At 40.8% G+C, this 23,604-nt stretch overlaps 1 protein-coding gene across 2 annotated transcripts in view; it reads left to right on the top strand.

The window, feature by feature from the left end:
• Positions 1–18,881, top strand: part of LOC137465599 (protein ARK2N-like) — an 83,525-nt gene extending 64,644 nt beyond the window's left edge. Inside the window, exons 4-5 of one of the 2 annotated variants that reach the window (XM_068177669.1) lie at positions 9,137–9,263; positions 18,227–18,881. In XM_068177669.1, the coding sequence (XP_068033770.1) occupies positions 9,137–9,263; positions 18,227–18,305 (206 nt within the window). In that variant the 3' untranslated portion in view covers positions 18,306–18,881. Of the gene's footprint in view, positions 1–9,136; positions 9,264–12,869; positions 14,396–18,226 lie in introns of those variants that run through there. The other variant, XM_068177667.1, reaches the window with a different exon arrangement.
• The last annotated feature ends 4,723 nt before the right edge of the window (positions 18,882–23,604 follow it).

Genomic DNA, 23,604 nt, shown 5'->3' with positions numbered 1-23,604 from the left:
TGCCCTGGACTCCAAATTGTACTTCTACTACATCCCACTACAACCCTGGAATCTATTCTGCCTTGTTTGTGTTTAATTTTCCTGCATGCACAACCAATTCGTAGCTTGCAGTATATCATCAACATACTGTAGCAGCAGGTACTGTTCTCGTGATACTTGCCCGTTCTTGGTCCAAATCTCTAGCTCCTTCACTAGTTGACTCCCAAATAGGGTGGGGCTGTTCTTGAACCCCATCGGTAGCCGGGACCAGGTGAGTTGGGTCTTCCTTCCGTTTTCAGGATGTTCCCACTCAAAGGCAAATAGTTTCCTACTTTCTTTGTCAAGGGGTATGCAGAAAAAGGCATCCTTTAAATCAATCACAGTAAACCATTTATATATCTCTTTTATGGATGCTAATAATGTATAAGGATTAGCAACCACTGAGGGAATATCTTTGGTTATTTCATTTATTGCCCTCAAGTCCTGCACTAGCCTGTAATCCCCATTTGGTTTCTTTACTGGGAATATTGGTGTATTGTATTCTGATTCACATTCTTCTAGAACTTGGTATTTCAAAAATTTATCTATAATCTTTACTATTCCTTGGCGTGCTTCATGTTTTATGTGATATTACTTAATTCACACAGCCTTTGCTCCTTCTTTTATTTCCACATGTACTGGTTGTGCTAGCTTTGACCTCCCCAGAATATCTGTCTCCCAGACTGAAGGAATTACTGCATCCTCTACCTCTTTAGGAACACTAGAAACCGGTTTCTCCTTAAGCATTAAAATTTTCCCAGTATTTGATTCAGGTATCCGCATAACTAATTCCCCGTTTTCAAAGGCAATTACCGCATCAAGCTTTGCTAATAAATCTCGTCCTAAAAGTGGCATTGGGCAATCAGGCATATACAGAAATTCATGTGTTAAGACTTTGTTCCCAAATGCTAGATCAAGGGGTTGCATGAATGGCCGACTTTCCTCCTTCCCGGTGACTCCAACAACTGTCGCAATTTTATCTCCAATTGGCCCTTCTAAATCATTTAATACAGAGTACGTAGCCCCTGTGTCTACTAAAAAATTAACATCTTTTTCCCCAAGTTGAATTACCACTACCAGCTCTTCATTTGCTTTTGTTCCCTGAGCCATCATCAATCTTTTTACCTCACCGTCTTGACTGGGTTGGTTGCTCTGGTAAAACCGGTTCGGACACTCATTCTTCCAGTGTCCCTCTTGTTTACAATAGGCACATTGGTTTAACCCTAACCTAGAAACCCCCCACGTCCTCTGTTACCCCTACCTAAACCACGAGCACCCCTGCCGCGGCCCCTAATATTTGGATTCCCTTTTCCTTGTATTACTGCCAAGAGATTTTGCTGCTGCCGCTTACTTGCTTCCAGTTCCCTGTTATTATAAACCTTCCAAGCAACATCCAATAACTTCCATTGGCAATAAGAACATAGAGAGGTCTGACAAGCAGTCCATAATTATAAATCCACAGCCGACACCACCCTGCCATGCCTAAGAAGGTTCAGAGTTCCTTTATTGTCTGGGGTTTCGGGGTTTGGCATATTGCTTCCTTGCGAGCCTGCCCTAATGTCTGTTGCCCAGCACTGACCTCGTACCCCAGGTAGATTACCGTCTACTTCACCACCTGTGCCTTTTTCTTTGCTACTCTGTATCCTTGGAGCCCTAGGAAATTTCAAAGGCTTACTATCCAGACCACACATGCTTCCTTCGTCCGAGTGGCTACTAGAAGATCATCCACATACTGCAATAGCCTTCCTTCTTCCTGTGGAGCTTCCCAGGACTCTAGATCTTTTGCAAGTTGTTCCCCAAACAGAGTAGGGGAATTTTTGAAGCCTTGGGGTAACACCGACCATGTGAGCTGGGTTTTACGCCCACTTTTAGGGCTTTCCCATTCAAATGCAAAAATTTTCTGGCTGGCTTCGTGGATAGGGAGGCAAAAGAAGGCATCTTTCAGAGCTAAAACAGTAAACCAGCTTAGCTCAGGTGTCAAACAAGTTAGTACGGTGTATGGATTTTCCACTACAGGATATAAATCTTCTGTTATCTTATTGACAGCCCTCAAATCCTGTACTATCCGATATGACCCATCAGGTTTCCAAACAGGTAGAATGGGAGTATTGAAATCAGATTGGCATTCCTTCAATAACCCTAACTGCAGAAAATTTTCAATTATTGGTCTAATTCCTTCCCTGTCCTCTTTTTTCAGGGGATACTGCTTAATTCTTACTGGTTGTGCTCCTTCCTTAAGCTTAATTACTATGGGCGCGGGGGCGTTTTTCGCCCTCCCTGGTACATCAGAGGCCCATACCCCAGGAAATACTTGACTTAATACCTCTTTGCTAATTTCTTCCTTATTCTCAATGGTTGTTAATTTTAAACCTAACACCTCTATATACTTTTGATCATTTGTTCTTGTACTAATTGTTCAGCAATCTGCAGCCTTTCTCCTGAAATTGGCCACTGCTCAATCCACACAGGTGTCCCAGTCAACCAGGTGATCTTGAGGATGGCTCTGTAGTGGCCACTAAGAAAAATGCTGGTCTGTGGTCAGAACCATTCCAAGCTGGGAAAGCACATCTCTGCCTATCAATCCTGGAAGCAATTTGGGCAAAGGCATGACATATAATTGAGTCACAATAACTTGATTGTCTTCAAAGATGATGCTGATGGGGTCTCTGCTTATTGAAGGAATTTTCATTCCACCCACACCTATGATGTGGGAACTTGGAGCTTGCAGAGGCCAGTTAGATGGACAGTACATCTGATTAATAATTGAGACATCGGCGCCTGTATCAAGGAGTGGTTCTAATTTGATACAGTGGGAACCACGCTGCAATTTTCTTTTCTTGTGTGGGCGATCTTTCATATCAATTGTGAGAAAGACATCGTGTCCCATTGATCCAAAGGCATTGTCCTTTCTTTCGAATTCGGTTGGCTGTTTTGGACACTGGTGATGTGGGAATATATTTTCCATTGCTATAATTTGTGCAATTTTGCTTCCTTTTGGAATCGTCACAGGTGGCTGCAAGGCATAGGCCATTATTTTCACTTGTCCTGTGTAATCTGCATCAATGACACCTGGGATCACAATCACACCTTGTTTACTTGTGGAGGATCTTCCCAGCAACAAACCTCCAACTAAAGAAATTGTGCTGTACATTGGACCATATACATTGGTAGGAATTAAAGTTACCTTTTTATCATTTAGAGTGACTTCTGCTGCTGTGGCCACATCCACTCCGAGGCTTCCCCAGGTGGCATTCTGGTCTCTTACAACAACAGGACATGCTAACGATTTGGCGGCATCCCAGTCCCCATCTAAAATATCATTTTTCACCACTGAAGCCCACCGGGATCATATTGGATTGTGTAAAACAGCGGGTAATGTTAATTGTTGCTCAGAGGAAGAGTCCTCTAATTGAGTTGGCTGAGCTGAGAGATTGGCAAGCTGGGCTATTTTTTGCTGTAAAGTATTTGTTTTCGGTGTTTTATGTTGTGATCGCCTCCTGTTACGATTATTAAAATTGGGAGGGTCTGAATCTGATTCGTCTGTGTCAGAATTCGAGGGGAGCGGACAGTGTTGTGCAACCTCTGTGTGACGTGACCGGGCTGTTGCAGGCTGTACCTCTATCGTCTGTGTCGTGGCTTCTGCTGTCCCGCCACCTCGGCCAGGTTCAAAGCCGCCCCCCCGCGCACGCATCTCTGCCGGCAGCACTGGCTGCGGGGTGGCTCTGCCGCGCTCACGCGCGGCAGCGGTAGTGGCCGCGCCTCCTGGGGGGTGCAGGGGCAGTGCCGCCTCGCTCCCCTCGCTGCCCTGGTCTCCGCCCTGGTTTCCGCTCCAGTGTTCCGTCACCTGAGCCAGCCCCGTTTTGTCATCAACTCCCCTTGTCTCCTCGGGTTTCCCCCCGCCCCAGGAGTGGGGCGGCTGTCTCCCTTCCTGTTGTCCCTCATTCTGCCTGGCAGGCAGCTGAGTCACTTCCGCTGCCTGCGCTCGTGTCTCCAGGCGAGCTACAACTTCCTGCACGGAGGTGCTGACCACAGCTTTCTGTCCGCGCATTGGCCGCATATTATGAACACCAAAAAATTTCTCGACCCGAGATGGCTTCGGAATTTCTGTTTTTTCAACCCCGGGTCCCTCAAACGCCTGAATTTCTGCCTCGGCTGCTCTCTTTTCAGCGGACATACTTTGCAAGGTTCGTAAGACTTTCTTTGCAACAGATCTGAACTCTAAAACGGTCTTTTTGTCCCTTCCACCCTCCACAGCCGAATTCCAAAGTAGTTGCCCTATTTCTTGCCATTCTGTCTCGCTAAAGAGGAGTGAGGGCTTCTGTAATTTGCCCTTATCTCTCGCCCATAGGGCTAATTGCTCTAAATCAGTGTCCTTTAGTTTTTCACCTCTCTTTGAAAGGATATAAATCAAAAGTCGCAAAGCCGTGTCCCAATCATTATCCATTCTGACTGCTTTCCTCTGTCTCGGCTCGCGGCTTACCTTCCAACCACTGCGGGGCGCTCCGTATCTTCCAAATGACACAGCCACGACACCGCTCCAGCCACCACGCTCCGTCTCGTCCACCTCCGCCGCGCAGGTATTCTACCTCTGCAGCGCGGGCAATGCGTGAACTCCAGAGGCTACCGCGGTCCCCAGTTGAGAAAACACAAAAACAACCTGGAGACCTTTCACAGGAGGCTTCAATGTTCCAGCATTCCAATCCCCGTCACTTTTAAAAGTGATTTGGGATCTGAGGCCCCCGTCGCTCCCTCCTGCAAACAATTTGGGGGCCGTTCCCCATCAACTATCATAGAAGTGACAGTCGTTATTAATGCAACGACTTTTTGGAACTCTTTGGAGTCTTCCTGTCCCTGTTCACGGGCGCCACGTAAAGCAGGGACCTATAATAAAGAGGTAGGCTGGACAGGAACAAACGCAGATCCCAACCAATATGGCTAATCATGCATTCTCCGTTTGTTGTTTACAGACAGTAGTTTTTATACACTTCCAGATAGTTTACAATCGTGAGCACACTCTCATTGGCAAGCAAACATTGTTTGTTCCTGTCTTAAGGTGGCTAAAGTTTCACACTGCAGACCTATACTAATTCACACCTAGATAGCTCAGTACACTGTGTTATACCTTAACATAATTTCTGACTGCACCGCAAACTTATTCTTAACTGCGCCACAGGCTTTAAGGCCTCCGAGGCCCACATCTGAGGCCTCAGCTGGGGTAGCTCAACCTTCACTCCAAACATATAAATCATGAACATCCAGATCATGACCCCTTTCTCTCAGAAATTGTTCTACATCTTTCTTCTTGGCTGGGATGGTTTTACAAGCACAGCATAGCTAACAGACTAAACAGCATATTTTACCTATGTTAGCAAGTTACTACACAGCACATTTCATCTAAATCCAAATGGATTTTCTAACCTGTTAAATTTTACTCTGTTTCATCAGTGGCAGTGCAGGAACCTGGTGTCAAACTGAACTCAGCAGGGAGAGATACTCACTGCCACTGCCACTGCCATAGAGACGGAGCTGGAAAACCTCCACTGCAGGTCTGGAGCTGCTCCTCTGGAGCTGCTCCAGGCAGCTCCAGCACCCCTCATCTACCATCGAAATCACTCCATAAGCCCCTACCATCTTGTCTTTGTTTCACAGAGGCCACATGGGCTGCCCTGGAATGGCAGCCAACTTTTCTTTGTTTCAAGGGGGCCCAATGACACCTTGCTTTTGTTGGTTAAACCATTCCCTCTTTTGCACAATTTTCTTTTCTATTGTGCTTATTGCTATTTTATTTTAGTAAAATTGCGGCTCTAACCTTTTTTAACCTCTCGCAGTTTTGGTTTTAGTTTTTTTCTTCCCTCCATTGTCATGGGGGAGGAAAGGGGGAAGGGGCTCATGCAGTCTTAAACTTTTCTTCACTGTAAATCCCTTAAATTTTTGCTGTCCCGTGTGGGGTGTGAGACAGAAGTTAGAGTCACAATTTTAATCGAGGCATTCATGTGTTGGAATATAGAACCCCCTGGCCATCATGTCTATTCAAGTGGATGTGGCACCTGGACATGTATATATTCTCATATGCACTTGAGATATTTTTAGTAAGGAGGTGTCCTGGATTAGGGCAAATTTGGGAGAAAACCTCCAAAAAGGGCCCCCTCAGAAAGCCAACCCACACAGCCCCTCCCCCCAACCGGTTTGGGAAAATTTCCTCTGAGAGAAGTGAAGAAAAAAACCCTGTTTATTTAAACAGGCAAAGCATTCCTCAGTGTTATAAACGCCAATCACTTGGTTTTTAAAATTTTAAAAGTTTAATAATAATAAAATGGTTATAAAAATAGTAATACAACTAGAGTAATGAAAATTTAGAGTTAGGACAATTACAAGACAATAAAAAGCAAAGAATTACGGAAGTCCGGATGCTCTCGGGCACTTAAGCCCAATAAGCATGCCTTGTGAACAAAGGAATAATCTTTAAAAGCAGTAGCCTGTTGCATATTCATACATCTCATACATGATGCATAAATTCCTTGCAAATTAAGAACTTTTCTGGTTTTTGTCAACTTCTTCCCCTTAATCCTGGTGGTTCCATAAAGACGGAGAGAAGGTGGAAGAATGTTTGTCTTTTCCAATAAGGAGGCAGTAATTCTTTATAGGCCCCCATCATTGTCATCTCTGTGTGAAGGGTTTCTTCATTATCTCATCTCTTGCTTGAGTTAGTAAAAAAAAAACCCACATACATAGGTTCTATTTTAACTACAAAACTACATTTACCATACTATTAAAATGTTAATACAGCACTTCTAATCAATATAACATAATACATATAGTATTCAATTTAATATTTGCGAAAAGCCAATCATAAAATATGCATTTTTCACACTCAGCACACAAAATGAACACTACCAGGTGACGAAACTCATTAGTTGCTCTGAAGAGATGACAAATTCAGAAAGTCTCTCCTGGGAGTGGTCGCTCTGTTATCAGTCCCTCAAGCACTGGGAAAGGCTGCTGCCCAGAGTAGGCCCCGGTAGGACACAAAGTGTGAGCTCTCGGTGTTTCCCTGGGTCCCAGTCCAGAGCAGGTTCAAACGGATCCCAGAAAAGGGAAAGAAAACCAGACCAGGGAAAACTTGGACTGCCTCAGCTAGCTAAACTAACTAAAAAGCAAAGGAGCCCTTTGTTCTGCCCCGTCCCTGCCCAGACAACACAGTGGAGTTTTGTGTTCCATCATACTGTGGAGGAGTGAGTGCAGGCTGATAACAAAACTTCGTGCTTCTTCTTGTCCCCGCCTTCACTCTCCGAGCCAGTCTTGAAGGCACAGAATAGAATATCCAGCATAAACAGAACACCCGATTGGGGATACAAGCATACTAACGCCACCCTAAGACAGGAGGTAATATAAGAGCAGATCTTTATTTGAAGGTCTTCAGGGGCAGTTATGGAAAGATGTCCACAAAATCCCATCCGCCCAGGGGTGAGTACATTTTTATAGGTTTTAGGAAATTAGCATAATTGATAAAACGCAACAATTAGGAGGACAAGTGGTGATGCAGTTCCCCCCCAGGTCAAGCCCCTTCTCTGGATTCCCCCCTTGGCACTAGCTGTACTTTGTCCATGAAAATGTATCTTGAAGACTTGTTCTCAATCTTGGTTCCCAGGAAGAACTAAGATAGCATAGAGGCCTTGTACGCCCTGGGGCTTGGAGCTCTGGAATTTGTTTTGTCTTCCTGCCTAGGGAAAGGCCATGGAAAAGTACCAGGAAAACTAGCCACTAATGCAATAAACTACAGAGCTACAAATATATGTGCGAAAAATACAGAAAACATATAAAAGAAGAAAAGGCAAACCCCAAAACATCATCAGCACCTTGCTTTTTTTGGTTAAACCACTCCCTCTTTTGTACAATTTTATTTTTTATTGTTGTGTTTATTGATATTTTATTTAGTAAAATTGTGGCTCTAACATTTTTTAACTTCTTGTAGTTTCATTTTTTGTTTTTTTTTCTTCCCCCCACTGTCATGAGGGAGGGAAGGGGGAAGGGGCTCATTCGGTCTTAAACTTTTCATCACTGTAAAACTGTTACATCCTCTCATCTTTGAAGAGATGCCTATTAAAGCTAGATATACATAATATAGTCACCTTCTCTCAAATTTCCTGCTTGACTACTGATTCTTCCCATGTGTAATACAGATGAGTGAGTGGTTCCCAAGGAGTAGGTAGTGTCATCTGCTTCGAGGCTGCCCAGCATCACCCAGGTTACTGCTAAAGAGACAGTAGAAGTAATTGTCTTTTTTTGTTCCCTAAAACAACATTTTTAAAAATAGAAGTTATCTTTTTCAATTTAAATCTTATTTTTAATTGATTTTTTAAATAATGTATGTACTGTAAAAGAAATATTTTGGTCTAGTTTATGTTTTCTTTGAAAATATTATTTAATATGTCCCAAAAGAGCTTCATTAATTGGGGTTAAGAACCTTCTTAGTATTTAGCGAGGACAGACTGAGGAACTGGAGATCATTGAGGAATTGTAATTTAAAAAAACACTGCTGTATATGGGACTTGAGAAAAACAGAGGGTTTTTTTAAAAAGTCTTTGCAATAATGTTAGAGCAGATGTGTGAAGCAGCATGGCCAGAAACTGATGGGTTTCTTGGTTTTTATTTCATTGACTGGCTTCCCCTTTAAAAAAAAAAAAAATTTTACTCAGTGTGTGAGATCTATGTCCAGCCTATAGGCTTTATTTGTCACAGTACCACTGAGTTTGATTTATTTGCATTAGATGGTCTTGTTTCTTTATTTCAAAGGGGTTTAGGCACAGTCTAACTCAGTATTGTCGTAAAATAACAGCTGGAAATCCTAATTAAATTGAATGTTCTTGATGCAACAATCGGACTTGGTTCACATTTGTGTGATAACACCATCACTGGAGCTATTGAGACTGGATAAATCCAGTGGTCATCCTGTATTGGGTGATAAACAGAAAGTTGGATAACTTAATCTAAAAAACATTTCCATTTGCAGTGTTACAGTATTTTTTTGTTGTTCACTTGGGAAATTCCTTTTTCAGCTAATTTCTGAGTTATGTAAGTTGTTAAACATTGGCTGTATTTGCATTTTCCCCATCTATAGGTCATTTGGATCCAGGCTTCCTTGCAGGTGACAAAATATCTTTAAGTAATGACCAGATCAATGAAGAAATTAATATTGCCTCTTCTGATAGTGAAGTAGAGATTGTTGGAGTTCAGGAACATGCCAGGTATGAATTCCTTTTTCTTGTTCTAATATTTATTTAATTTTATCAGAATATCTGTATTGCCAAAATTAATAAAGAAAAAAAATCCTGACTTTCACTGCTGTGGTTATCCATCCATGACTGATGCCCAAGAGGTAGCAAATGTTGCACTCATTTTGTCTATTCCACTGGTCACGGTGATATCAGAATGTATTCTCCTTTAGAACATTAACAACTTGATAAGTATTCTTATTAAGCTTGTGATTTGATATCAAACATTAACAGGCTAAAGATATGTACTATTAAAGTACCAAATATTGAGATACCAAATGTATAGACATCAGGAATTCAGATTTTAAAGGCATAGTGTGAATATGCAAATAATGAAATGAAAATATTTTTATAGGTTCTTGTTTCCTTTCAAATATTACCTTTAAGCATTTAATCAGCTTCCACTTTAATTAATCAGTAGTTGTAAAAATGCTATTAACTTTTCAATAGCTTATATCTTAAGATAACCCCTTTAGATTGAAAATCATATCTTCACGAATCTTGGTTTTATTTCAGGATACAAGAGTTCAAATCCCCAAAATAGAGGAGAGTAAGGAAACCAGAGGTTGCTCTCAAGCTCAGATAGAAAGCTGTCAAGCTGTGCTTCAGGTGTTGTTCTTACTAGGCATGTTTTGGATGTTACTCTTCATCTTTAGTCTATGATCTTTCCTTGATTTAAGATATTACGAAACAGTTGGACAAGACTGGCATTTGCATATAGTATGGAGTGTCAATTTGGTGGAATAAAAGCAAGTTAAAACAGTATATGGACAAGGTTCCTCTAAAACTAGTCTGCTGCCTGGTGGATATGGTGGATGCTTGGAGTCAGAAAAGGCATGTGAGGAACAAAGCAGAGCTGTTCCTTGTTGTGCGTTCACCACATCTTTCTTGGTGAAAGAAGGAAGGTGTGTAGGACCCAGTTTCCCAGGCAGGAAACTGTACAGATCGTATGGGCACAGTCCAGTGCTGTTGAATATGAAAAAAGGAAATTTCAAGGTCCCGAAGGAAGAGATTTAGTCTTTGCTTTTAGAATAATGGAAGACCTTGAGTGTCTAACTCTTCTGGAAGATACTAATTTCATAGGAAGTAGCTCTCCTGACTGTTTATCCAGCAGACCCAGGGCTTGGAGTATCTTTGTGCCAATAATAAGCAGTGTGGACTTGTCCTCCAATACTAGTTTGTGTAAATCTGTCTAGCACTATGCATGCACAACCCTTCTGTTTGAGGTCCCCTATTCAAAAACTTTCCATGCCTCTTGCCTCAACAATATTTACTGTGTACAAGAATGGAAATGTGAAGTAAATGCAGAACTGCCATTTAAAATCAGTTTTAGTAGATATGGACCGAAATAATTTCAACAAAGAGACTTAAAGCACACTTGTGCTTTCCTTTGTTCATGTAACCATCTATCATCTCCCACAGACTAGTTTTTACTGGCTATGTTAAATATTCACGTGTTTCAGTTGCTCAAATACTATTTAGAATTGTATTTCTCTTGCAGGTCTAGGCTTGCAGCTATGAAATATTGGTGGGCTTCTTTCAGGATTGTCTTTTGGAAAAGGTTTAGGTTTTTGATCAGTATTTTTACATGCTTAGCATGGTGTTTGGATTCTGTTCTCTTGCTCACACTTTTTTTTTTTTATCATGCTCCGTATTCCATGTCATTATTGGACTGGTGTGAGTCATGATACCCTGGAGTTTGTCCATCATTTGTAGTTTTTCAGATTATTAACATATTGGTGCAGTTTTTCATAATTAGACTATTACTTGGCATCTACTTAAGACACCAAGACTATTTTTTTAGTTTGTTTAATTTTTTCCAGTTATGCTTAAAAATATTTCTTCTTAAAAGAAAGAAATCAGCTACATTTGTTAGAGTTCCAGTCTCTTATTGCTAATTCTTTGTAGATACATGTCGCCGTTGAGGCAGGATGGAAATAAAGAAGACTCCAAGTCAGAAAACAAGAAGAGAACTGAACTGATTTATTTCAAATACATTGCTCTTTTTATAGAGAACATCATGCAGACCAATTTCATTGGTCTTAAAGTAAAAACATCTCACACCATTGGTGTGCTGTGAATGACGCACGGTGGCAGAACATATCTATAAACAATGTGAACAACGAGAGATAGTGAATTATTTACATTCCTTTCAAACTCTTTCCCAGGCTCAGCCTGGTAGAAATCTCTCCTTTTCTCTCTGACTGAACTGAGAATATCCATAGATACGTACTTTAAGCATGTATTTTTAAGACTGAAGTAGTAATGAAAAAGTCATTCTAAATATCAAAACATCACATCCAAAAATAAATAGTGTATCTGAGAAGGCAATGAGACATTTATATTCAGAGAAGTTACAGCTCATAGAATGAGATTTTTCATTCTATTTCATGAAATGCTAACGAGAACCAAGAGACATGAGCATAACCTAAGTAGTTCTGGAGAAAATAAATTGCATGACCTCAAAATAAATAAAAAAATAACTAAAACATAAATGTCAGGGATATTTGAGCAATGCAAAAAATTTAGGTTCCTGAAATACAGTACATGCACATTCACAAACAAATGGGAAAAGCTTACCCCAGCAGCCAAAGCACTTCCTACTTATGTGTGCAGCCACCATCAGTGCTTATGAGGCAAACCAATTTTTGGAGCACTAGGTATCAAGTTTTCCTAGTGTTTGTTTAAGATTTATAGGTGAAAATGATCATCTTAAATACTCCAGTAAATTCTTGTCATCACTTTATCATATAACAAAATTGGTCTTTCATTGTATTGAGTTGTTTCACTAATTATTATTAGCTTGTACTTCAATCATAACATATCTACTATGAATGTAATAGGTAAAAATACTGTGCAAATAAGTAGATATGTACCTCACTTCAGCAAGGCACTTGAGTGTGTGTTTATCTTTAAATACATGATTTAGTCTCGTTGACTATAATCACTGAAAGATTCATTGTTTTGCTGAAGTTGGGCTGTACTGTTATCAGTGAGCATTTCTCAGAATTACTGTAATTTTAGTTAAGAAGACCAAAAGAAGTATCAAATGTAATGGCTGTAATAATCAAATTGACAAGCTTTCTTTTTTAATTATTGTAATGAAAGTGTCATTACCTCCTTATTTTAACATGGATTTGATTTCATATAGAAAGACAGCTTTTCTTTGTCTCATCCAACCTCACTTAAAATTTTTCTCTTTTTAAGTCCAGCAGGTAAAAGTGCTATCAGGAAACTATGCTTCTCAGTAATGCATGGTATTACACATAATAGGGCAGACTTCTTCAAGATCCTTGAGATCCATGCACATATTTTGTAAGGAATATCACTTTATACCCCCTGTCAGAATTCAGTTCTTAAAAATCATTTAATCACCACCACCACCAAGTTTAAATTTAGTCTCAGCTTTGTTTACTGGGTATTTAAGATGTGATGGACTCTACAAATGAAAAATCCACAAGGACATTTTAGAGAGGGGCATGTTAACAAGATGCCTAAGTGATAAAACACTGCAATTAAGAATCTTGCTCCTGAATTCAATAGTAGCTTTAATCCTTTGTGGTTTTTGCCTTGCTACAGGTATGTGCATCCCAGGGGAGGTGTGATTCAGAGTGTGTCTTCTTGGAAGCATGACTCAAGCTCACAATATATTAACAGTCACCAAACACAATCATGGACAGCAGTGACTCCCCAACAGAACTGGTCTTCACCCCCAGAAGTAGTAGACCTCACTTTGGATGAGGATACAAGACACAAATATCTACTGTAATGCAGCGTACCTTTGTTTCTGTCCCCACCTCTTCTCCCCTTTGTGGCACAGAAGTTCATTGTTAAAGTTTCAACTTCAGAAGCTCCCTTCTTGGCTTTACAAAATTCAAACTCATTATCTTTTTCATTTCCATAAGAATGTAGTATGATTTCAATATAATTTAAAATGGTTTTACCTTCTCAAAGAAGGATTCGTCCCAGAATTAAAGCCTAACAGTACCAAATTTAAAACACATCTACAGTTTCTAACATGTGCGTGTTAATCTGAAGAAATAACTGTGCAGACTTATGTCCATCCACCGTTTCTCACCTCCAATTTCAGAACATTTTTAGTTTATCAGTGTATTGAGTTTGTTAGTAGAAGTTAGTGTTTTGCTGTGTGAGCATCAGTGGTTTTGAGAAATGCTGTGTCCTCACTGATTTCAGTGGAACTGGGGGTATTCAGTACTTCTGAAAATTGGGCCAAGAGTATTTTTACCCAAACTGATTTGGATATTTTACCAGCAGGAGGGACTGTCTTTAATGCAAACGGCCCATAACATATGCACTGAACAGCTTTTATTTGAAGCATTTTTATTTTCAATATAATTTCTAGTTTGCACTCTTCAGTTCTGGGTATTCTGACGATTGTGTTTCACTGATCATTTACCATGTCTTGTTATTGTTTAAAATAGTAATAATAGTGACTTAGTAGCAGATGATTATGGCAAAAGCACAGGAAAAAGAAAAGTAATGAAAAGGCCCAGCATCCCTCTCTTTTTTAAATAGAGCTGATTTTTTTTTGCCTAAATCAGAGTCTTGCCTGGAGTAGGAGAGAAATGAAACATTTTGCTTGCAGTCCTCATTTCTACTGTTGCTTATTTGCTTCATTCACCATCTCAAAAAAAACCCAACCCCAAACAAATTCCAAAATCCCAGTCTGGCAAAGCACTTTAGCAGATCTGTAACATTCATCAGGGACAGTTTGCTGAAACTAGATGGACCGTTCAAGTGCTTAAAACTCTGTCCTAAAAGGTGTTGCAGGATTAGAACTTAAGGTTGCGATTTTTTAAATTATTATTATTTTTTAAAATAGATCTGTACTATTTTCCTGGCTTTAGGTCATGTCTCTTATACTAGTTTTGGAATTATTTTTTCAGATATGATTCAGGAAACACTTTCTACCAGAATATTTACTGAAATCAGCAAAACTACTTACTTTAGCAGGCTGTAGTTTCTGTAGTGTACATGGAAATTCTTGACACTCACCTGTCATTTTGAGCCTTTCTCAAGGCAAAAACCAAAGATTAGACTTTACAAGATTATATTCACTTTAAATGTCTATTGTGCAATTAAAACATTTCTTTGTATTCCTGTTGTTTCTAGTGGGAATTTTGTACAGCTCTATCATCATATTTTCTGCCATTTGAGGCTGAACAGGCAGTAATGAGGACATGGGAAGTTCTGTTTTCTTTTTGTGTTGGCTGGTTTATAAATTTTATTTGGCTTCCAATAATTTTATCTGCAGGCAAAAAAAAAAAAAGCAGAACAGCTCAGATGGCACTTTAAAGAACAATTAGGTAAGGGATTGATATTCCAATTTCAAGCTTTCTAAAACATTTAATATAAGTATATTGCATGGCCAGAAAAATGTATGTGGTGCTTCTAGTGACCGATTTCTTTCTCTGGGGGAAGGAAAGAGGTAGGGAGAGGAGTATGGATGGAGCCCGTTCACACTACAGTAGGGAAAAGCCCCGTGCTATTTAGGCACTATATTCAGTAGTATTTTTTTTTTATACTGTGGCTGCTTTTTCCTGTTTCACAAAGTCTTTTGAACATCAGTTGTGAAGAAAGTTGCAGAAATCCATTTGTAGTCCTTCTATGAAAAATGCAAGCTAATGCTCTTGTTTTTCAGTTTGATGTGACTTCTGTGTATATATAAAAACAACTGTGTCCTAACCCAGCTTACTCCAATTGTGCACTGTGTTTGTTTAAACAATTCATGCATTGTAGTCTGATGCAAGTTTTCTTTTATTTAAAGGCTACATATTTTTTCTTATTCTTAACAAATTTGAAAGGGTGATGAGCAATCTGAAAACTGCAATCACTGGATAACTAGGAAGTTGTTTGGTTTTTTTGTTTGGTTTTTTTTTTTTTTTTTTTAATAAGAGTAAAAGGTGCCTGTGTGATTTTGCTCTTCTTGGCAGGAAAGAGAAATTATAGCCATTGTATGGCTAAGAACCAATGCACTTGGGCCTGATCCAAGATGAACTTTAGTAAGCATTGGCTCAAGCCCTTCAGGGTTTAGCAGTTCCTGAATTGCTGGAGTGTGAACTTGGCATCTTCTATAGTGAAAAGAAATCATTGCTTAGAATATAAATGTTTAAAACATGCAACTCTAGTTAAAAATTCTAGATTGTTCTCAACAGTCGTCATTTAGTTCTCATTTTCCATCTAGTATTTAATGGTCTTTGAAGAAAAAATAATAATAAAACAGACTGATAAGACCTTCTGTTTTTTAAAACAAGTCTGTAGCATAAAGGTTAAACTATTTGAAGACAAAATAAAATGGTGTATTATTTAAATAGTATACATTTGTTTGGGATTTCTTTCCACTTTCATCAATCTGCTTTGTCACATCTCCAAACTAAAGCCCTAAGGCCCTCGTTACAACTGTCCAAATTCAGCACTTTTCCCCACTGTAATGTGTTTAATTTTGTACATTTAGAATGTAAAAGTGATTTCCTGACTGCAAAAGCTTGCTTTTATCTGTCAGACAAGGGCAGGACCATCACTTCTCCCTGTAACACTAGTGGGGGATGCCAGGGGATGTGCAGGTACCAGTAACAAGCAGCTGCTGGCCATCATAGAACCATACAATGGTTTGGGTTGAAAGGGGCCTTAAAGACAGTTGGCAGGGACACCTTCCACTAGATTAGGTGGCTTCAATCCCCATCCAATCTATCCTTGAACACTGCCAGGGGATTAAGCAGCCACAACTTCTCTGGGCAACCTGTGCCAGTGCCTCATCACTCTCACAGTCAAGAATTTCTGTCTAATATCTAATATAAACCTGCCCTCTGTCAGTTTGAAGCCGTTCCCCCTTGTCCTATCCCTCCACGCTCTTGTCCAAAGTCTCTCTCTAGCTCTCTTGTAGTCCCTTTAGGTACTGGAAAGTGCTCTAAGGTCTTCCCAGAGCCACCTTCTCCAGGCTGAACAACCCCAACTCTCTCAGCCTGTCTCCATAGCAGAGGTGCTCCAGCCCGCTGAGAATCTTTGTGACCTCCTCTGGACTTGCACCAACAGGTCCACATCCTCCTTATGTTGGGAGCCCATTGTGCTCTGCAGAATCCCTTCTAGGCATGTGGTTTCTGCACAGCCTCCATGTCGCCACACATGGCAGTCCTTAAGGTGTCTGAGCAACCTTCACACCAGTATTTCTCTGACTGTATCCCCTTGTCCCATTCTCCCAGCTTTCAATGAGCTCTCAGCTGGTCAATGAGACCAATGTCACACTCAGATTTTCTCACAGACAGATAGTGCTGACAAACTCAGACCTACTGCCATTTGAAATGGATGTGTAGACTAGCTATGAAGCTCTGGGCAGGTCCTTGCAGACCACGAGAGGTGGTGCCAGGCTGAACTGCATTTGGTAACCACTAAATTATACCAGGGAATTCACAGCCACAAGTAAAGAGAAGGATGGCAAGTATAACTGCTGTGCTAAACTTGGGGTCCCACTGCCTGTCAGTCTTCTCATAGGCAATATGGAAATAGCAATAATAATAACAACTCATTACATTTCCAGCTAAATAGGGAGTTTGCTTCAGTTCTGAAGTTTTTATCCTGTGAGAAGGCTCTCAGTGGTGAGAGGAGAGGCATTTATCCATGTATTTTAAATATCAAGATGATAATGAGAGTGAATTGAGTTGGTTTTCAGCCCCATTGAGTTCTTGGCTTTTGTGAAGCTTGAAAATACAAATTCTGGGTCTGATGGTGGTTGTGGAGCTGGACACCAGACTCGGATTTTATTTCATGTATATCACCAGCTGAGGGAAAACATTGCTGTGGAGGTTGGTGCAGATGTGGGAAGAGGAGAGCTGACACATCTGAATTTTTTTTTCCACCAGCAAGACATAGTCATTTTCTTTAGACTTAAGGATACATTGAATGGAAAGCTTAAAATTTCTCATGCGGTACTTGACACCTTGTGGCTCAGGCCACTTTGCTTTTATGTAGGAGTCACATGGCTTTGGGGCAATTGTTATTTCAGGGGCAAAGTAAGAACTGATAAAAACTACCCAAAGAGGTTAGATTTTGTATTGCTTTCTCCAGAGAATTTGTTGCAATGCAGATTAATTTTGTGGCTGAAAATTTAGTTTGTCTGCCTTGAAATGGAGACTGAAAGCTTTTTATTAAGTGGATTAGTTCCCCAGTTCCCTGGAGAATCTGTAAATTGTGTAAATGTGAGTTTGCGGGCCCCACGTTGGGCAACTCCCTGAGGGCTCCCCTGGCAGGGGGAAACCCCCTTGAAGCAGTTCTTTGTTAGGAAAAGCAGACGCACAGGATTTTTTTGGTCTTCAGGTTCTTGTTTTATTGTTATCTTATCAAGACTTCAGCACACTGTCTGCACTCAGACCTTACATGCCTGAAAACAGCACAAAATGGCAAACAAACTCGCGCCCGCAAGGTCTTTTTAAGTCTAATCTAAAACTAAACTACCCAATTAAGAAGTGACACCTAGATTATTTCCCTTTCTAACCCAATAACTGACCCCTAAAGACCCACAATGTGGATTTTTCTGCCCAATTACAAGATACAACCCAAACCCAAGAAGAAGAAGGAAGAAGAAGAAAAAAGAAAGGAACTCGACACAACACTCTGCATCCTCCATATTGCATCTATCTACAATATGCTGAAAATCCTAAAATCTAAATTTCTCACCCATGTGACATACTAAACTACTCTCTACAATCTCTACAGTCTATTTCATACTTTTGTGGTCTCTGGTTTACTTTGAGGCTTAGGAGGCCCTTTCCATGAATGAGGGTCAAAGTCAGTGTTTTCCTGGGAATCAGAGCACCCCAGGGCAGACAGGGGGATATCCCCTTGCCCTGGGTTTCCACACTTTGCTGAGTGCATCACCTCCATTTGCTGAAATACTACTTGATTTTGCCTCTCCTTTTTAGGGTCTTTATCTATGAATGTCAGCTGCTGTGGCTTTCTCTCCAGAGCATCTCAGGGACGCAGTTTCCCTTCTGTCTGTAAAGGAAAAGAGTGGCATGCCTGCAAAATGCAAACTTGTGACGGACAAACCCTGCATTACTTTTGTCATTTGGTGCAAAGAAGGTGAATGTCTTCCTTTTACTAAAACTGAACAGCAGATGAGGATCCAGCCCTCCCTGGTCTATATTTTGATACCAAGAACGTTATGAAAAGTAAATGAGTCCTTACAACTACTGATTCATAAATGCCCCTTGGAAATTTTTTTCTTGGAGCTGGTTAGTCTTCTGGATTTGTAATTCAGTTTAAAATTAAAATTGAGTGACAGCTACTGGGAAGAAAGCATTTTTCAGACAGTAAATATTATGGAAAAGCTGGAGTGGACAGGGGAAAACTGTCTGAAAGTTTAATTTCAAATAATTTTCTACATTTACTAGCTGCACTGGCAGCTTTGTGTGAATCCAGAGCAACCACAGCAGAGCTGGGAAAAGAAACAAGTAAGAGTCTCCTGTCAAAATAATTTTTCAGAGCTGTAGGCCACGCAAATTGAATGTAGAACTCATGGATCCTGATGAGTGCCTTTTCAAGGGGGGTTTCTACATGAGCCTCTGACAAAATGCCATCTTGTACATCTGAGTGTCACTGTTGAGGCAGGGACGGAAATGAAGAGACTCGATTCAGAAGGCAAAGAATAATCTTTATTAACAAGTAGCATTCCTCTTTTATAGCCGGGATCGCTAAGGTGAAATATGATTGGTCTCAAAGTGAAAACCTCTCACACCATTGGTGCACTATGAATAGTACACTGTAGTAGAACATATCTATAAACAATATAAACAGAAGGAGAGATAATAATTGTTTTCTTTCCTTCTCCTAACTTTCCCAGGCTATGCCTGGTAGAATTCTCTCTCTTTTCTCTCTGACTGAACTGAAAACATCTACATCTGAGGATTGCATTTGCTTTATCCATGGCTTAATAGCATTGACAGCTCCTGGCTGGCTCACAATCAAGGACACCCAAATCTCCCATTTCCATTCTGCCATGTCTTTGTGTGTCTACCTCAGACTTGACATCACTGAAGTCCAGTGTCATGCCCATCACTCCAGTTCATCCAACCTCATCCACATCTTCCAGTACTGGCAGTACTGCTACACTGTATCACAGTTGAGACAGACATGACACAACACTCCAAGGTTCATGAGGCAATAGCAAACTTTATTATTCAGTATTTGCTATTATATGATTGACCCCAATTTGCTAGAATCTTGGTGCCACCCGGTTCACTGACCAATAGCTGCCTGCGTACATGCTTGTCAGGGATTGGCTGGCTTCTGTTCGCTGCAGCCAAGTCCGTCCACCTCTCAGTGCCCTCTCTCCCAAAGACATTTCCTTTCTATCATAGGTATAGGCTGATCAAGTTAAGGTCAGGGTCACTTGTGCCTGTGAGGCTTTCAGGCCAGTTGTTAGCCATCACAACACTGCTCGGTGGGATCAGCAGTTTTTAGTAGAAATCGCCAACTCTATCTGCCTAAATCACAGATCACAGAATATTCTGAGTTGAAAGGGACAGACAAGGATCATCAAGTCACTCATAAAAATAGTGACTTGCCATTGCTTCCTTGGAAATGCATCTTTTAGAATGTTACCACTGGCAAATGTAACTATTTGCATCCTAAAATACTCTTTATTCCCCCTCATCATTACAACTATAGCCCTCTGGATGCCCCACTGTATGGCCACATGGACCTCCAAGAGAGGCTGCCATTTCAAAGCAGAGGACATTCAAATCCTCCCTCTGAGATTGTAGATACATAGGAAGTATTTATCCATGTTGTTATGAGCTGTGTTATAGATACATATTATAATACTGGCTTTTCACAAATATTAAAATGGATTTTATATGTGTGATGCTAAAATAACTTTATTATAAAGATGTAGTTTTTATTTCTGTTGTTAATTAAGCTTAGACATAGTAGTGAAATAGCTGATATAAGTATACTTGTGTTAAAATGCCTGCTTGGATGGGATAATATCCAATGAACATATGAAGAGGAAACCTGCTACAAATATGCCAACTATCAGCACTCAGTGTCTGAAGACAGTGTGGGCCGGGCCCAAAACTGAAACTGATGATAAAAAAAGACGAAAACCACAACTGAGGAATATGCATACTCTAAAAAGGCAGACCCAAGGGGGAGCCATGCTAAACAGTTATTGGAATATGTAAACTAGTTTGGGAAAAAAGTTTACTATGCATAAGGGTCTATGAATGTGCAAAGGGCTGATGCAAGGAAAAAGATATTTAAGGGGTATCGCCAAAGATAAGTGTGCTCTTGGCTGAGTGCCAAGATGCACCGGCCATAATAACCTTTGGTCTATGGTCCTTGTCTCCTATTGTCCTTTATTAAACTTTTTAATTTTCACAGGAGAGTGAACGTGTTTTTCACAACTGGCAGTGTTCCTGTAAATCCCAAGAGGAGCTTTCATGTTTGAGGTGGTTGGGCTGAAGTGATGCTTCTAAGATCCTAATGGGAAATATGTCACTTGTGTTATGGATTTTTGCTCAAAGCTCATCTTACCTGGCACAGAATATGAGAGATTCATGGCAGGGCAATTTTTTTGCTTTTCCACATGATTACACATCCTGTTTAAGTCCATTTATTTACACGATCCCTGAACTGCGTGTGACAAAACCACTGAATAAAAATACCCCTTGCAGAAGTTCTGCCAGATTAAAATCACTGGCTGAGTGCCTCAGATCTATATTCTGACATTTCACTAACACCTCCTTTCTGCTAAAATTTCATGGCTCTAATGGGATCGGTCATCTGTACAAAGAGCCAAGGTGAAGATCTCCATGATGCACTGGAAACCACCTCCTTGGCTGGGCTTTCCTTCTTCCCTTGGTCAGCAGTATGTCTTCAGGAGAAGGATACCCCCTCCTCACCTCTGTATTGCTAAGAGCAGCAAGGGGGGAAGGACACCTTCAGAAAATTGTTTTGCATTTAAATAAAGTGGTGATGTGGTTTAATGAATATATTTGGACAAAGTAGTGGTTCTTCTGAGCATTTGAAGTTGGGTCATGAAGGTGAAGGACTACACTTGCTCAGTTTCCTATCTTGGTTGCATGGGAGTTGGGAATAATGAAGGCGTCCTCCCAACATGGGGTACCAACAAGGATGAGACTCACCAGAGTGGGATGTCATCAAGGGCAGCTGGTGAGTGACTCCTTAACAGCTCCTCCAGCTTTGCCTCTTGCTTCTGGAGAAAATTCCCAATCTCTGGACAGAAAGGTCATCTCCAGCATGATGGAAAGATGTGACCAAAACTTCAGCTTCTAAACACATCCCTGGTGGTGATACAAGGGAGTTAGGGGTTAAAGAGTCATTGATTAGGGGTAGCTAACTAGACAATGCTTAGCATTTACTGTGCTTGCAAAAGCAGGATGAAAGAATGCAAGGCTATTGTGATAAGGAAGAGACTGCTTGCAAAAACAGGATGAGGGGATGGAAGGCTAGCAAGGCTACTATGATAAGGAAGACTGTTCAGAACCCTAAACTGGACAAAACCAGTCTTGCAGTTTGAACTGCGACCAAGAGACCGGGGAGCATGCGCACCTCTGAGGAAGACGTTTGAAAGCTCATTTACTTCCTCCCTATGACCACTTCAGAGAGCAGTGCGGTGCACAAGTGCAGAAGGATAGCCCATTAGTGGAGATAGCTCCTGGAGGGAGTTATCAGGGCTAAGTCATGGAGAATATAAAGAACACTGCCCCGCATATCTTAAGGGCTTATGTAGATGGTAATAGAATACATACTTTTGGTTACAACTTACATTGTAACCTAAGACAGAGGCATAAAAGGTAAAGATCATGGGTTGAGATAAAAAATATTTACTGTAAACTGATACTTATCTCTTCGAGCCAGGTCTCATAAGCTCTCAGAGAAAGGTATCACACTCGAGATAGCTCAGCTACCTCAGAAGGCATAAAATTAGCAGGATGGCTTCTGAGACAGTGTTGGGAACAGAAAAGTTTTAATAAAAGGCAAAATAACAAAGCTCTTTGCAGAGAAAATCCAAGCGAGGGCAAGAGGTTCTTGCTCCTGCTAAAACACGTCACAAAAGTGATTACTTCCTTTGTTCTCTTGTTTTTCTAGTGAATTACCTAGGTGGGACCTTTTGGCTTCTGTCCAATTGGGTATCCTTAGATTTGAGGTGAAGTCCCCAAGGTCCTATGAGGTGTCTTTTAACCAAACTGAGGAAAGAAACTTCTAGGCTTTTTTCCTTTTTAAGGAGACAAAGGATAATTTGGTCACTCTCTCAACAGGGGGCACATTCCTACAGGAAACAGCAATTAAATAAGAAAATGAATAGTAACAGCAACAATATTAACAACAGAAGTCTACAAGAAGAGAAACATTATTGCTCACCCCTCTAAGGAAACCCCTGACAATAGCCAACCGCTCATTTTACCATGCTACCCCAACCCGGAAGTGAGCCATTCTCCCCTTCCTGGAAAATGACATGAGGTGGTTTAGAATAACCTATGGGTCCTAGCCTCGCTCCCTCCTGGCTACTGCAAAAAATAACCCTGTCCTGGATGGAACCAGGATACTATCCACTATGGTTGTGACAGCCTGGTCAGAGAGAGAAAGCCAGATAAACTTTCCCAGGAATTGTTCTGGGGAGTTTGAAAAGGCTGAGAGAAAGAATTAAAAACAATCTTGCAGCTGGTGTTTTGAACAGTTGTTTCTCATAGGGTGTTTACCAAAGGGTGTTTTCTTAATTAGCCAATGGTGACAGTGTGCTGATTAAAGGCCCAATCAGGTCCACCTGTATTGGAATAGTGTATAAAAAGGAATGGGTTTCTAATAAACAGGATTATTAGCCTTCTGGAGACCTAGAGTCTATGTGTCACTTATTCACCTGTTCCTGACTCAACGGTGACAATCCACCCCTGTCTTAGGTTGCAAATGGGGGTGTGTATTCTATTGACATCTATTAGAGGTAGGACAGTTATCTTATATTAATTGGGCCACCTCTTAAAACCAGATGGGGCAGGTTTCTTTATCTCGTCTACAACCAATCCTCCCTCCAGGAAATATCTTCTTTTAATGGGCCATTGAGTCTCACTGCATGACTGATAAAATTACATCATCCCATTTGTGAGACGCTCCACCCAGGGGAGGAGCCAAGCATTCCTACCTGGATATAATATGATATTTACAACACCACAGGCAGCCTTTTCCGCTGAATTCTCAGAGGAGCAGCTTTCTTTTCCACTGGATTCCTAGAGGAAGACCAGGCCCATCTCCACTACCACTGGACATTCAAAGGAAAACT

Source organism: Anomalospiza imberbis (genome assembly GCF_031753505.1).
Source record: "Anomalospiza imberbis isolate Cuckoo-Finch-1a 21T00152 chromosome W unlocalized genomic scaffold, ASM3175350v1 scaffold_31, whole genome shotgun sequence".
NCBI lineage: Eukaryota > Metazoa > Chordata > Aves > Passeriformes > Viduidae > Anomalospiza > Anomalospiza imberbis.
Note: the sequence above shows the minus strand (reverse complement) of the source record. Positions and strands in the feature narration are given on the sequence as shown.